The following is a 15,556-nucleotide window of genomic DNA, read 5'->3' as shown; positions in this document are numbered from 1 at the left end:
ACTATTGAAGAGCTATGGATGAATATATTTAGAGTTGACAGATAACATGACGGAGGCTTGACGATTGATAGGGTTGATGGAGTGTCTCACGTGGGTTTGGGGGTGGGGGCTTGATAAGAAGATAATTTGGAATCATCACATGTCGACGACGACGGATGCGATTGCAGACGAGTGATAATCATGCCTTATTGCGTGAAACTTTACACCTACGAATCAAATTTCAATTCTCGCGTGACTGTCGGCTGTTCTGTGAGTGCTACACTCGAAACAAAGCAAATATGATTCGATCTTATCCGGTTTTCCTCCACGGCTAACCGAACACTTTGTCTGTTGTTGATTCAGACTAGAGATAGCAAACAAACATGTTATTTCAAGTATCATCACATGAGCCAGAAAGGTGCTTTACTGCTCAAAACTAGGTGATCTGTTATCTGTTAGTTCCAAGCAATTACTTGCTCTTTCGAAAATTACGAAAAAAGCAACTATATACCTACTAAATAATGCTGCATCACCGAAAAGGGGGTCAGTACAAGCATAATGCAGTCACCGTCGGTGTCGTTGGTGGTTACGATTAGCTGCTTGCTAGCCAGTGCATTGCCAGATCTCCAATATGACCAGTATCACCCAAAGTTCCCACCGTCCCTAACAAACCGTGACAAAAACGAGCTATCCATCGATTACTGGCTGGACAATGCCCGAAAAACTGCGCACAAGTTGATCAATCAACCGGACAACAAGCGTATCGCCAAAAACGTGATTCTCTTCTTGGGTGATGGAATGTCCATCGCTACCGTAGCGATGGCCCGCATCTACGCTGGCGGGGAAGAACAGACCTTAGCCTTCTCAAGCTTCCCGTACATCGGAATGGCAAAGACCTACTGCGTCAACTACCAGGTAGCGGACTCGGCCTGCACGGCAACTGCCTTCCTAACCGGCGTGAAGGGCAACTACAATACCATCGGCGTGAACGGTCAGGTATCAAGTAATGACTGCACGGCCGAGCTGAACAAGTCGACACATACGTATTCCATAGCCAAGTGGGCGATGGATGCCGGTAAGGACGCTGGTTTGGTAACGACAACTCGAGTCACACATGCTACCCCAGCTGGAGTTTACGCTCACACATCCAACCGGGATCGGGAAGATGATGGCGAAGCTACCAAGGATGGGTGCGATCCAGAAACTGTTGAGGACATTGCTAAGCAGCTGGTACATGGTGAAGAGGGTAAGCGGTTGAAAGTTGTGCTAGGATGTGGACGCTGGCAGTTCCTGGATAGTGATCCGGACCCGGAAACGGGCCGTCGTGGCAGGCGAAAGGATAACCGGAATCTCATTCAGGAGTGGCTTGACTTGGCCAATGGAATCGAGAACCGGACGTACGTGTGGAACAAGCAGGACCTGCTGGAGGTTGATCCGCAGTCAACCGATCGACTTCTGGGGCTATTTGAACCCAATCACTGTGTGTTCAACTTGAATCGAGTGCATCAAGGCCTGGATAAAGAACCAACCCTTGCGGAGATGGTCGATAAGGCGACGGATATTCTGCGGAAAAATGAGAACGGGTTCTTTTTGTTCGTTGAAGGAGGCCGAATCGATCATGGTCATCACAACAACATGGCTAGGTTCGCTTTGGACGAAACGGTCGAGTTTTCGAAGGCCGTGGAACTTGCTCGTGGGAAGTTCAGCGAAGAAGATACGTTGATCGTGGTCACGTCCGATCATTCGCATACTGTGAGTTTCTCCGGATATTCGGTAAGTGTGAGCCCGATGGCATGGAAAATTGCTAGTACATTTTAATTCGATCGTATTTAGAATCGTGGGAGTGACATTTTCGGAGCAGCTGGCGTTGGCAGCGATGAGCTTCCATATATGACGATCAACTACGCTAATGGGCTAGGTTATTATGATCACAGTGATACCGTCAAGGGAACACGCAAGAACCTCGCCGAAATGGACACCACAGCAGATGACTTCCGATTTCCATCGACGGTTCCGCTGAAAAAGGAAACTCATGGCGGAGAAGATGTTGAAGTGTACGCTTCTGGACCTTGGTCACATCTGTTCACGGGAACGTACGAGCAGAATGCCATCCCACACATGATGGCGTACGCGGCGTGCATCGGCGAAGGGATGAAAGCTTGCTCTTGAATGTTTGTTGAACAGTTTGAAGCTGGATTTTAGAATCTCGAATAAAAGTAGGCTTTGAAATATATGCTCGTTTTGAGCCGTTGATTTGTGCGAACTTGTCATTGAACAGGCCTGTCTTGGTGGAAACTTAAAATCTAGTTCTATATTAATAAAATTTATCGAGCGCAGAAATTTCGACTAGCTCTCCCTCCAAATGCATATAAGGGAAAGTAACAATTTTGATTTTATGAGGCTTCTGATTTAGACTTGTAGAATGCTTTAAAACCTTGATAAAACTTGTAATGCTAAATTGCACTGCATACATGAAACATGAAACAAAATTTTCCCCTCAACTCGATTGGATCTGCGTCATAAAAAATGGTTCAAGACCTTTAGAAAAGATCAGAGAGCTTCGGAGCAGATATGAGAACTTCCGGGCAGTTCCATGAACATCAAAACAATTATGGAAACTGTAGGGAACATCCAAAACTTCTGGAAAGCTAGGAAAATTCGGCCTTATAACTCCAGAAAAATTGCAGGAACTTTACAGATGATCCAAGGACACAAAAAAAAAGTCAATTCAGAAAACTTCATAGATGTTAAGAGAACTTCAGGAAAGCTTAGACAAGTTCTGAACAAAATCAGGACAGCTGTCAGGAAAAAAAAAGGGTTTGGAAGATAAGCAGTTTCCAGGCAAAGCAGCGAAAGAAAATTTATTTTTATAACTGACCATCTACGATTTGTATGAAACTTTGCAAAATTGTTTTTTTATGATTCACATTTTTGCTAAAATTCGGCCATTTTAGATCAAATGGCGTCCTCGAAATTTATCAAAAAACTACTAGGGACAGCCCTATGGGGTTGTGCGCAATGGTGACGTAGGACTACGTGGTCTTATAAAAACAATCTTATTTGTTAACTGCAGCAGAAGCTTGTGTTTTGTGTAGGAATAGGAATTTGAGAGGGGTTCTCTCTATTAAACTCTTTAGTATGATGCGCTTGACATCGATGGCCCACAGCGAATCACGAAGAGCTACTGGTTCCGATCAATAGCGGTGCGGCTTCTTCCTCCTTCTATGGATGCTCATGTGGACTGCAGCTCGCTTCTTGCAGGCAACCTTTCGTTGTGTACTGGAGAACAATGTCAACACCACGTGCTCAAAGCACTGCTGCTACTGCTGATGATGCCGATGACCGGACACCACCACACACGGTGATTGGGACTGAATCCGATCAGCGGTTGTGGGCAGCCTTGATAGTTAGCTGCTTGCGGGAATCCTTTTGTTGTGTACTGGAGAACACCATCACTCAACACGCGGTGATTGAATAAACACCGTTTGGTGAGACCGGATGGAATTCAACTTTGAAATCTGTGTTAGGAAATCGTTTTTCGCTGGCAATCGGTGATAATTTTAATAATCATAGCAACAGTTGCACAATCGTGAAATTTTCAATAGTGACATTTTTGAAAATGGCAAATATTTTAACTAAACAGATGCGTTAGAATATTTCTGATCGATTGGTGATAAAATTATTGAAATTGGTCCAGGGGCAGCTGAGTTATTAACGTTCAAAATCTTTCATATTTTTGTTACATGTTCCATTTTCGGTTTTCACAAAGTGTACCCCCATATAGAAATCACAGACGTAGTCCTACGTCAAAAATGTAGCACAGACACGGCATTTCTGATCGAAATGACGTCTGAGACATAGTTGTAGAGAAAAATAATGTCTTTCTCGTTTACATTAGTAGCGTCTGTTACCTGTTCCCTTCCAATGCAGTAAAAAGATTCATTATAAGCGCTGGCCAATTATTATTATTGTAGTAGTTCAATAATTCAGGCTTATTTCACTTTGATTCACTTTTCACATATCGGTATATCAGAAAAGTAGTTAGAGGTTTGGTTTATTAACGTAAGGATATGGGTTCAAATGTATGAAATGTCTCAGATATCTATTGTAACAAAGCGAATTGATTGCCTTTACCAATATCCCAGTGCCACATATGAAAAATCTGTGAGAAACTCGCTCTAAATTTAGCATGCACTGTCCTTGAACTAGCCAGAATATTTTCAAAGAATACGTGAAATAACCCTAAATTTTCCCTTACAGAATACTCTGCTTCAACTCTACCAGGTCCATTCACACTCCAGCAATGCAAAAGTGGCAGCTTTTTATCACCTGCAGAAATTCCAATCATCTCCTTTCCACTTTCCCAAGCAAGAAAAGGACACAAACATGGCAAAATTTAGCAATTTAGATTGAATCTCTTGTTTGCCGCTGTTAATTCCTGTCGCACTCCTGCCATCATTCCCCGAGGCCCGAGAACCGAAGGAGATAGTCTTCCAATTTTCCTAGCTCTCTCCAACTTTACATTATAGACCAGATCCAGACTCTGCGCGCATTCCTTCGGGCCATTCCGTGGTACCCTCAGTGTACGCAGTCATTTTGTCGAAAATGGCACTCGGGCTATTTACCATTAATGGCAAATGTCGCTCTGCCTGCGTTGCGCCAACTCGATTCCGCGCTCGATCCGGGCAGAATCGTGAAACGGAACGAGACCGGATTTCATTTGGAATATGGCATTATAATTGAAATGAATATTAATTTCGGTGCGTGCTGGGAATGGCAAAATTTTACGAATCGTGCTTTTTCTCGAATTGGCGATTGAGTTTAAAGCGAACTTATTCGATTCCATGGCGGGGAAGCTAGACATGAGCAGCTTCAATTTTCCCATACACCAATCAGACGAACGAAAGACGACAAAAAGAAGCATTTCGACTCCCCATTCCACCATGTGAACGTGAATACGGACGGGACGAAAAATGCGCATCCTAAATCAAAGACATTCCCAAACAGAAAATATACAAAAAAAAGGCAATGTTTCACGACGACGACGATGACGACGACGACGACGACGACGGTGACGCCATTTGTACTCCGTCCGGTGGACGATGCTTGTTTGTTTCTTTTGTGGGGATTGCAATCCATTTCTCGCAGCACGGAGCAGTTTTGGGGAGCAGTCATTGGAAACGTCGCCATCGGGCTGAAGGAGTTCATCCCCGGGTGTTGAAGGGGTCTTCCAGAGACAACAAAGTCAAATTAAAAGCGAGTCGGTTTTAAATTTTCAACTGTTCAATTGTTTTTTTGTCCGATTTTCCAACTCTCAATTGTCCAATTGTCCAATTTGCATTGTTGCATTTTCCTTTTTTCATTTCCAATGGTTCATGTTCCGTTTATTTTTAATTTAATATTTCAATTTTGACGTAGGGTTAAGTCTTTCGGCAACAAATTGGGGTGCAATTTAAAAAAAAAAAAAAACAAAATAGCCCGCATTACGAAAAGTGGTCAGGTTTTGACCACACATAACTCTGTCAGTATTGGATGGATTTTAATTCTAAACAAGCAAATCGATTAGAATTTTTTTACGATTCTGCTAAGTTGAACACTTTAATAATTTTCAATAGGTCACTACTGAAAATTACACAAATGTTGCAATAGTGATCAAAATTATCACCGATTGCCTGCAAACAACGCATTCCCTAACACAGATTTCAAAATCGAATTCGATCTTGTCTCACTCTGCTTATTCAATCACCGTCTGTGGTAGTGTCCGGTCGGTAGTCACCAGCAGTAGCAGCAGCAGTGCTTTCAGCGCGTAGCGTTGAACACAGCATTTTTTTCTAAGTTCAATCTGTATTTTCGTCGTAATTTTTTTAGATCTATATCTGGCTGACAAAAATGTGTATAATTTATTTATTATGGTCATAGCACGGACCTACGTAAACCTCGCTTGAATTCATTCAAAGTGCGGAAAGAGTTTGTTCAAAGTTTAAAATCATGAAAAGTGAAGTTTGCTTTCTAAAGCATGTCTCTATTTAATAGTTCTCGAAATCTCAGAATCTTGATTTTCAAAGTGATTTGCATCACTTCAAGCCAAAAAAAAAAGTCCCAGTAGCGAAAGACTACCCTGGTTTTCGTTAATAGGATTTTCGTCAATACAGTGCGCCGTTCGCATTCTATACCGTATCGTCGTATTGTACGACCACATTTTCCAGTGTTTTGACCAACCGTTGCTGGTGGTAACCCATTTCGGCCGTATTGACTAGACCTTCTCTACAGACTTATAATGTTGGCATGAGACCCGAAGCTGTTCTGGATGAAACAAGCTGAGAGTTCCGCTATGAATCGGATGAGATTTGTTGGTTTTGAGAAGATTCATGGTGCATAAAATACTTATCGATTTTTCCATTGGAATTTTTCGAAAAATGGCAAGGCAAAAACAAATTAGTCAACCTAAGCAACAATTAGCTAAACGTTAACATTCGACAGTAGCGAATGTTTGTGCCCTACTTGTCAACGTGTGCCCTAGCGCGCTGAAAAGTGTGCCATGCTGTGTTTCGGCACAGTGTGCAGAGTTAATTACCCCTTGCGTCTTTGTCATTTTTCAATAAATTGTAGTACAAAAACGAACATCTGATCGAAATGACGTCTGAGACAAGGTTGTAGAGAAAAATAAAATCGGTAATTTTGTTTGGTTACTTTGGGTAAAAATTCCATAAAAGTTTAATACCCTGGACAGACTATGGCTTATATCATGTAAAACCCAAATTGATCCACCGGGCAGGTGAATAGAACCTTTGTTACCCAGTATAATCTCGTTTTTGATATTATCCATAGATATATGTACGAGCCCTAATGGATATTTTTTATTGGTCTCAGTTTCTGCACTGCTCAATTGCTGCAAACAAAACAGCAATTGCTAGTTTGAATTGGAGTCCAAAACATAAATCATAGCTTTTTACTTAATCTGCTTTATTGTGCTCTACATACTTTAAGCACAATCTTATTAAATACAATCTTATTATATTACAACAATATTTAACGAACCAATAAAGTTAAATAATCAATCAGCCCAATTCTCTTCATTGATTTTCTCTTTCGCGAATAACCCGACTGCAAATGAATTTCCCATTCAGTGTGTTGATTCAGGTGCAAGCTAGTCGCTATATTTATAGTCTGGCGGATAGAATCCCGCCTACAAGGTACTCTCCCAAATTCTATGCCGCCGTCTGTCACCATATGCAAGAGAGTTCGTGGGGCAATACCAGGCGGGATTCATGGGTGCCCGCGCTACCACGGACCAAATTTTCGCGATTCGGCAGGTTCTGCAGAAATGCCGCGAATACAACGTGCCCACACATCATTTGTTCATCGATTTCAAATCCGCATACGACACAATCGATCGAGATCAGCTATGGCAGATTATGCACGAGTACGGATTTCCGGATAAACTGACGCGATTGGTCAAGGCGACGATGGATCGAGTGACGTGCGTTGTTCGAGTATCGGGGACACTCTCGAGTCCCTTTGAATCTCGAAGGGGGTTACGGCAGGGTGATGGACTTTCGTGTCTGCTGTTCAACATCGCGTTAGAAGGTGTGATCAGAAGAGCTGGGATAGACACGAGTGGCACGATATTCAGGAAGTCCATCCAGCTCCTTGGTTTCGCCGATGACATTGACATTATGGCACGGAACTTTGAGATGATGGCGGAAACGTACATCAGACTGAAGGCTGAAGCTAGACGGATTGGACTTGCCATCAACGCATCAAAGACAAAATATATGAAAGCAAGAGGTTCTAGGGAAGACAATGTTAGCCTCCCACCCCGAGTTCAGATTGACGGTGACGAAATCGAGGTGGTCGATGAGTTCGTGTATTTGGGCTCACTGGTGACCGCCGAAAATGATACCAGCAGAGAAATTCAAATACGCATTATGGCAGGGAATCGTGCCTACTTTGGACTCCGGAGGACGCTCCGGTCGAATAAAATTCGCCGCCGCACGAAGTTGACTGTCTACAAGACGCTGATTAGACCGGTGGTCCTTTACGGCCACGAGACCTGGACTATGCTCGTGGAGGACCAACGCGCCCTTGGTGTTTTCGAACGGAAGGTGTTGCGTACCATCTACGGTGGAGTGCAGATGGATGACGGAACGTGGAGGAGGCGAATGAACCACGAATTGCACCAGCTGCTGGGAGAACCATCCATCGTCCACATTGCAAAAATTGGGCGACTACGGTGGGCTGGGCACGTCGTAAGAATGCCGCACGACGACCCAGTGAAAATGGTTCTAGAAAGCGACCCAACAGGAACAAGAAGAAGAGGCGCGCAGCGGGCAAGGTGGATCGACCAAGTAGAAGGTGACCTGCGGACCCTTCGCAGACTACGAGGCTGGCGAACTGTGGCCATGGATCGAGTAGAGTGGAGACGACTTCTTCGGACAGCAGAGGACAACAAGGCCTTAGCCTGATTGATGATGATGATGATGATGATGGATAGAATTTCGATCTATCAAAGAGCGGAACCAATTCAATATATTGTAGACCAACAATTGAAATGGTACTATCAAGTTTTATAAACAAAACTTTGATTATGCTTTCATCATCGGATAGGGGAAATTTGAGTTAGTTTGCGTAGGCGAGGCTTAAGTCACGAGAAAACGGCTTCCGGAAGTTTTGTTCGTAATAGCTGATGTGCCTTTTTCTGTTGTTGGTCGTGAATTGACAGCTTAATTGGTCAAACGACTATTTGACAGCTCAATTGGTTCACGAGATTCTCTCCGCCAGGCTATGAATATAGCGACTATACAGCTAACATCATCTTATGTTGAACTGTCCTGTGAGCTTAGCGAGAAATTCGTTTATGTTGCCGTGGTAAATCGAAGAGAGAGGCCGAGGATAGGCCCTTTTCAAATGTTCCGCAAGAATACAGAATAAAATTCGAAAACATGTTGCACCATAGCCTGCGGCACCTCCAACAGCTACGCTAACGGGACTGATCGGTCAGAGTTTCCAATTTTGTTTCACGATGTAGCAGTTCCAATAGCGATTTTTAAAAATGAGTGTGATGTATAGACCAAGGTTTAAAGCGCCAGTTACCCCCCTGGAAATAAATCACAAAAAGTTTTTTTTCCAGAATACCAGAAAATGATAACACTAAAGATTAGATTTTCTCGGTCTATTGGTACTACTACTAGACTGTGTAAAATTTTCGTAAATTTTCCTTATTTTCCAGCAGATTATTGAGGTTTTTATTTAGGTTGATCTCATCGGTCGTGCACAAATTTAAAGAGACAACATCTGACTGGTCTTATAGAGCTTCTCGACGTGTAATCAACGTGTAAACAATTTAAATCTAACGAGTGCGAGCAAGAGGGAAACACATTAGTGGGAAAATACACCGTCGATTCAGACATGTGTGATAGATAGAGAAAGACGATTCAGCATAGAAAAGGTCCATTGGAATACGTAGGGTAGGATGGTTCAAAACGCACCCCTGGCGTGAAATGGCCCTGCGCTGTTTTTCATAGTTTTCCGATTGTCAATTCGTGAATTATCAACATTGCTAGTTCAGTGCTTGAACTAACATTCTGGCACATGATATTTCCAGAATTAGTAATGGATAAGCAACGAAAAACTGCACGGGGCCATTTTAACCCAGGGGTGCATTATGGGCTATTCTCCCCTACATTCCACGATTTTGCGTCCGATTTCTTCTTCTGATCATAACGCCCAAACTAAACAAAAAGCCTTCTTCTGACTTAAAAAAAAAAAAAAAAAAAAAAACGGTTTCACCGACATGCACGTATCAACAATATTGATCGAATAAGCCTCAGTAACGCTAGTAACAAAGGTAATAAGGCGGAATCTCGAACACCAAACGTCAGATCGGTATGAAATTTTTTCTGCAGGTAGATATGGATGAGGTCTTTCCATTGCTGCAAATTCCACGTTGATGGGATGTACCGTTGATTTGTAAAAAATCGTTAACTAAAATCTTTCTATCCTGTAAATCTCCGGAACCGGAAGTCAAATCGGTATGAAATTTTTTCCCCAAGTAGATATGGATGAGGTCTTTCTACTGTTAAAGAAATCATGTTGATATAGTGTACCGTTGATTTTTAAAAAATCGTTCACTAAAATCATTCTGGCCTATATATCTCCGAAACCGGAAGTCAGATCGAGAAAAAATTCAATAGCGATCAATGGCGCTATGGGGCCTATCGAACGAGATATCAACCACATTGATCGCATGAGCCATCTCGAAAAAAGCTTGCCTAGATGAAACGCGTCCACAGACGCACATACAGACATCAGCAAATTTCACCTTGCTGGGTCGATTTTTCATATTTAATTTGATTCTACGATGTCGTAATTAAACTGTCGAGCCAGATCGCGCCGAGTTCTATCGATTGAGAATGTTTTATACAGGTGAGATAGGTTGTGTGAATGGCTATCGGGAGCAGACGGCAGGACGTGTGAAAATCGATTCTAATACCTATGTTACGCTAGTAACAAAGGTAATAAGGCGGAATCTCGAACACCAAACGTCAGATCGGTATGAAATTTTTTCTGCAGGTAGATATGGATGAGGTCTGTCCATTGCTGCAAATTCCACGTTGATGGGATGTACCGTTGATTTGTAAAAAATCGTTAACTAAAATCTTTCTATCCTGTAAATCTCCGGAACCGGAAGTCAGATTGGTATGAAATTTTTTCCCCAAGTAGATATGGATGAGGTCTTTCTACTGTTAAAGAAATCATGTTGATATAGTGTACCGTTGATTTTTAAAAAATCGTTCACTAAAATCATTCTGGCCTATATATTTCCGAAACCGGAAGTCAGATCGAGGAAAAATTCAATAGCGATCAATGGCGCTATGGGGCCTATCGAACGAGATATCAACCACATTGATCGCATGAGCCATCTCGAAAAAAGCTTGCCTAGATGAAACGCGTCCACAGACGCACATACAGACATCAGCAAATTTCGCCTTGCTGGGTCGATTTTTCATATTCAATTTGATTCTACGATGTCGTAATTAAACTGTCGAGCCAGATCGCGCCGAGTTCTATCGATTGAGAATGTTTTATACAGGTGAGATAGGTTGTGTGGATGGCTATCGGGAGCAGACGGCAGGACGTGTGAAAATCGATTCTAATACCTATGTTACGCTAGTAACAAAGGTAATATAGGCTGTCTTGAAATGAGCACTCATACATAGGATTTCCAGTGAAAACTAGATGTATGAGTGCTCATTGCAAGACAGCCTATATTACATGATATAAGCCATAGTCTGTCAAGGGTATAAAGAATCAAATATTTTAATATCTTTTAAATCTTTATTAAAAAAAGCTCAAAATTCAATTTTTTTTGAATATTCAAAAACACGGACACAAATCGTAACACAAGCTTTTGGTTAAATTTTTGAACTATTTTCTAATACGCATTTTTATGTGATTTCTACACAGGAAACATTCTAAATAATTTTCAGTGCAAAAATTAAAAGAGCATGCCAACAAGATTTTTTTAAATATTAGCAAAAGTTGGTGTTCTACGATTTTTTGACAATTTTAAAGTGGCCATGTTTTTGAATATTGTAAAAGTTTGATTCATGTTTTTCATGATTTTTTTAAAATATACAAAAATAAAATATTTACTCTTTGAGATACACTCAAGTCTCAAGTTACGACGATTTTCGATTTAAAATGTGCAGCGATCCCATCTGTCAAAATCATAGAAATTTTATATCTAGATACAAATAACTTGTTCAGAATAGATCAGACACGAACCAACTCATAAATGTTGCACGCGTGTTCGTGGTCTGGATAAATGTTTTCCTCGAACGCGGAGATAGATGTCACTAGTGTGGTTTGAGCAGAAATTTCATGATAACTTCTATTGCCATTAATGTCGGTTTGTCAAGGTTTTGATGTCACATATTTGCATCAAAAGGCATAAAGATAGGTACCGCCTGGCATGCTCAGAGCTCGGTATCAATATTCGGCGACTGTGTTAGGGAAACCACTTATCCCATCACGGAAACGCCTCATTTTCTGATGACAATATTACGCATTTTCGAGCACAAAACGCTCGGAATTTTTGGCTTATTCAATAGATAATAAAAAGGCAGAAAATGATTGCACGTTTGAAAAATCCATGTTAATTTCTACGAGATATAGCGCACATCAAATTAACGCTAGATTTGGCACAAATTTACGCGATATTTCGTGTAAATTTAAGCGCAATATCGCATAGATTAGCAAAATTGTATGCAAGCTTGTAAACGATTTTGCTGTTTATGCCAAGTATAGCTCAAACTTAAACGAAGGGAGATTTTACGATTTTACGATTTTTTTCTACCGTCCTAGAGAAAGCTTTACCTTAATTTGAAGTGCTTATTGCTAATTGACATGGTCGTGTTGTATTCGGTCATTGTGAGAATTTGTATGCACCACTTCAACGCTTGACGCATTTGACCACAAAAGTTTTGTTGCTGGGTACATTCTCTCTTATCAAATTAACTCTTAAACAACAACAATTTATGGTGGACCTGAAAAGGACCGTTTTGTCGTGACGGTTTGGTAATGCTGAGCTAATAGTGTTCCACACGGATGAGGCTGGCGAGATACAGTGTTTGGAACGAGGGTGACGCGCTTGGCATAGATGGCCCACAGCGACTCACGAAGATGGATCCCGATCAGTAGTGGTGAGGCTTCTTCCTCCTTCTTAGGTGAATGGACGCTCATGTGGGCTGCAGCTCGCTGCTAGCGGGCAGCCTTTCGTTGTGTACTGGAGAACAATATTCAACACCACGCGCCGAAAGCACTGTTGCTGCTGCTGACAACCGACCCGACACCACCACACACCGTTCAGGGAGACCGGGTTGAAATCGATTTTGACATCTGTGTTAGATCTGTGTTAGGGAAAGCGCTGTTTGCAGGTAATCGGTGATAATTTTGGTCACTTTTGCAACAGTTGGACATTTGTGTAATTTTCAGTAAGGGCCTATTGAAAATTAATAATGTGTTCAATTTAACAGATTCGTAGCAAATTTTTTATTCGATTGGCTGGTTTAGAATTAAAATCCATCAGCTATTGACAGAGTTATGTGTGGTCCAGACCATTTTTCGTAATGCGGTCATTTTTGATTTTTTGAAATTGTACCCCCTATATGTTGCCAAAAGACGTAATCCTACGTCAAAAAACCCAAGAAGATAGTGCTGTTGAACGGTATGTTCCAGTGAAAATCTACAAATGTCCTCTGGTACAGGTTTTTCGTTAGCATTCCGGTGCTCCTTGAATGGCCAATATAGTCAATGATTTATTTCAAGACTATGAACAGCCTATTCATGAAAAACCATAAAGAAGCCGCCGAAAGGCATGTTTTTTTGTATGTATGTATGTAAAGCATTCCACTCATTGTTGCAGCGCACAGCCATTAGACAGTGGACTGCCCACCTCGTATGACTTGATCAAGTACGATCCCTGGTTGTATTCAATTTACCATTGTAGGGTTGACCCGTAAGCAGAGACACTTACGCGTGATCCACGGGAGCAAGGAGAATCTCATTCCAAAGGTAAAAATGCTCCAACCCGATACAGAACAAACCATCATACGTGGGGATGTCCCAATGAGTGGGGAGAAGAGCCCACCTTCAATTCACAAAATGTTGACAATAGGGCGTTGATAATTCCATTCTCCTCATACAAATCGCTTCAATCAAGCGCCCTGACCATCCCATCCCTACCTAATGAATTGATATGTTTATATGACAATATGTAATATGAGAATATAATGTAATTGCTGCCAACGGCGACTATCATGACAGTGAACTTGGAACTTATCATTTGTCTAGGATATAACAACTTTGCTTGGCACCTCCTCTGGATCTTCATATCCACCATCTGTCACTGTCTGAAAAAATTTACGTACAGATTAGTATGAGATGGTGTTATATGCAAAGTGCGAAAAGAGAATGAAAGAAATACGAAAGTAACAATTTCATCGGATTCCCCCCAGGCGAGTAAGAGAGGTGCCACAGTCGGAAGAAGTGTTAGTTTGTTTACTAAAATGAATCGCCCATTTTGTTATGGCAAGTTTTGCTATAAGAAATGCTCCTCGTGTTTATTAGCGAAATTCACATCAAAGATTGATTAATTGCGTGAGAAATCAGTTTGGCACGGCATTTGTAACCAGCATACACCTTCCGGTCACATGAAACAGGTAAAAAACTGTCCAAATCGGCAGATTAAAATTTTTGTTTTGAATTTCTGTATGGCAAAATAGTGAACTTTTCGTGACCATTAACGGCAAAGAACTCACCAACACTGGGAGACCCTGAGTTCCTGCCCACCTGTCATCTTCCATCTCGGGATTCCCCAACCAACTATATGCAAGCATTGTAAGTATTTACAAACCACATTGCGACTATATGGTTACTTGGGTACTAGACTGATGCAAAATTTGACTTTTTCGCTCCACAGTGCTTAAATGGTTTCAGATAGGGTACTGATTAGCCTCCCAAAGTTACAACTCATTTGGTTAGAAACAGACTTCGCACAAGCCATTTGAAGTTTACATGTAAATTACTATGGGAAATCTCAACTTTTTGTTCATTGCCTTCTAGTCTTTTTCCATATTAAGCTGCGAAACAGTTTGATAACCATTCTTATAGAAAATTTTCTCAGCTACAACTTTGCTGAGGATCGTTTCCATGTAAAACGAGACAGGAAAAAGTTATTAATTATTTAAGAGATTGGTAAACTTATGACATGATCAAGCAGCTGCTCTGTAGGCAACACTGTATTTTGCAGTGTTACATAGTAGCCATGATTTTTGTGTCCTATTCAACGTCCCAGAAACACCAATGTTGCCTGCTGAGCAGTTGGTTGAGCATGATCATAGGACATCAATGCATTGAACCATTGATAACTTTCGATCCTTGCATTTAATCAAAAAGTGGTCTTCAGCAAAGTTGTAGCTGAAAAAATTTCCTACAAGTACAGTTGAAAGCTTTTAAAGCAGACCGAAATGGTGAATTATTAGATAGACATGAACAAAAATTTTGGTTTTACCATAGTAATTCCCATACAAACTTCAAATGGTTTGTGCCATCTCAGTTTCTTACCAAATGGGTTCAAATTTTGAGAGGCTAGTCAGGATCCGATTTAGAATCGTTTAAGTATTGTGGAGCGAAAATTTCAAATTTTGCATCACTCTATTGGGTACTCATATGACCATCAGAAAGGTTCATCGGTTGCGAAGTGAAGTATTTCTGGAAGTGATGCGTTATATTCTTAATGTTTTGATTTTATCCTAACGTTACCTCAATATTATAACACAGACAAACAGACACTGTTGAGGAGTGACATCTCCGTCGCCTTTAAACTACAACCCTGATGTCCACTGGATATAACTGCGACCGCTTCCTATTGTTCTGCCGATCATCCATTCAGTAGACAAGTCAGAGCAGAAACTGGAAGGAAGCCTGAAATGATAAACAACAACCCTTCGTTTTAAGCCGGCGCCGGTGGTGTAGTGGTAAGTGTGACTGCTTTCTAACACCCCAATGGGTCTGG

General features: G+C 41.4%; 2 protein-coding genes across 2 annotated transcripts in view; both read left to right on the top strand.

Annotated features, from left to right (window-relative positions):
• The window catches only part of LOC135704716 (GTP-binding protein Di-Ras1), a 457,174-nt gene that overhangs the window by 263,919 nt on the left and 177,699 nt on the right, over window positions 1-15,556 (top strand). The gene's annotated exons all lie outside the window — the stretch shown is intronic.
• Window positions 538-2,148, top strand: LOC135704719 (alkaline phosphatase-like). Its single transcript, XM_065226203.1, has 2 exons — window positions 538-1,752; window positions 1,813-2,148. Exons 1-2 carry the CDS (start codon window positions 538-540, stop codon window positions 2,146-2,148), a joined length of 1,551 nt encoding a protein of 516 aa, XP_065082275.1.

This window comes from Ochlerotatus camptorhynchus, unplaced genomic scaffold (assembly GCF_037179485.1).
Source record: "Ochlerotatus camptorhynchus isolate MF236.1 unplaced genomic scaffold, CSIRO-AGI_Acam_v1.1 ptg000246l, whole genome shotgun sequence".
Lineage (NCBI taxonomy): Eukaryota > Metazoa > Arthropoda > Insecta > Diptera > Culicidae > Ochlerotatus > Ochlerotatus camptorhynchus.
This window is presented reverse-complemented; position numbering and strand designations above follow the sequence as displayed.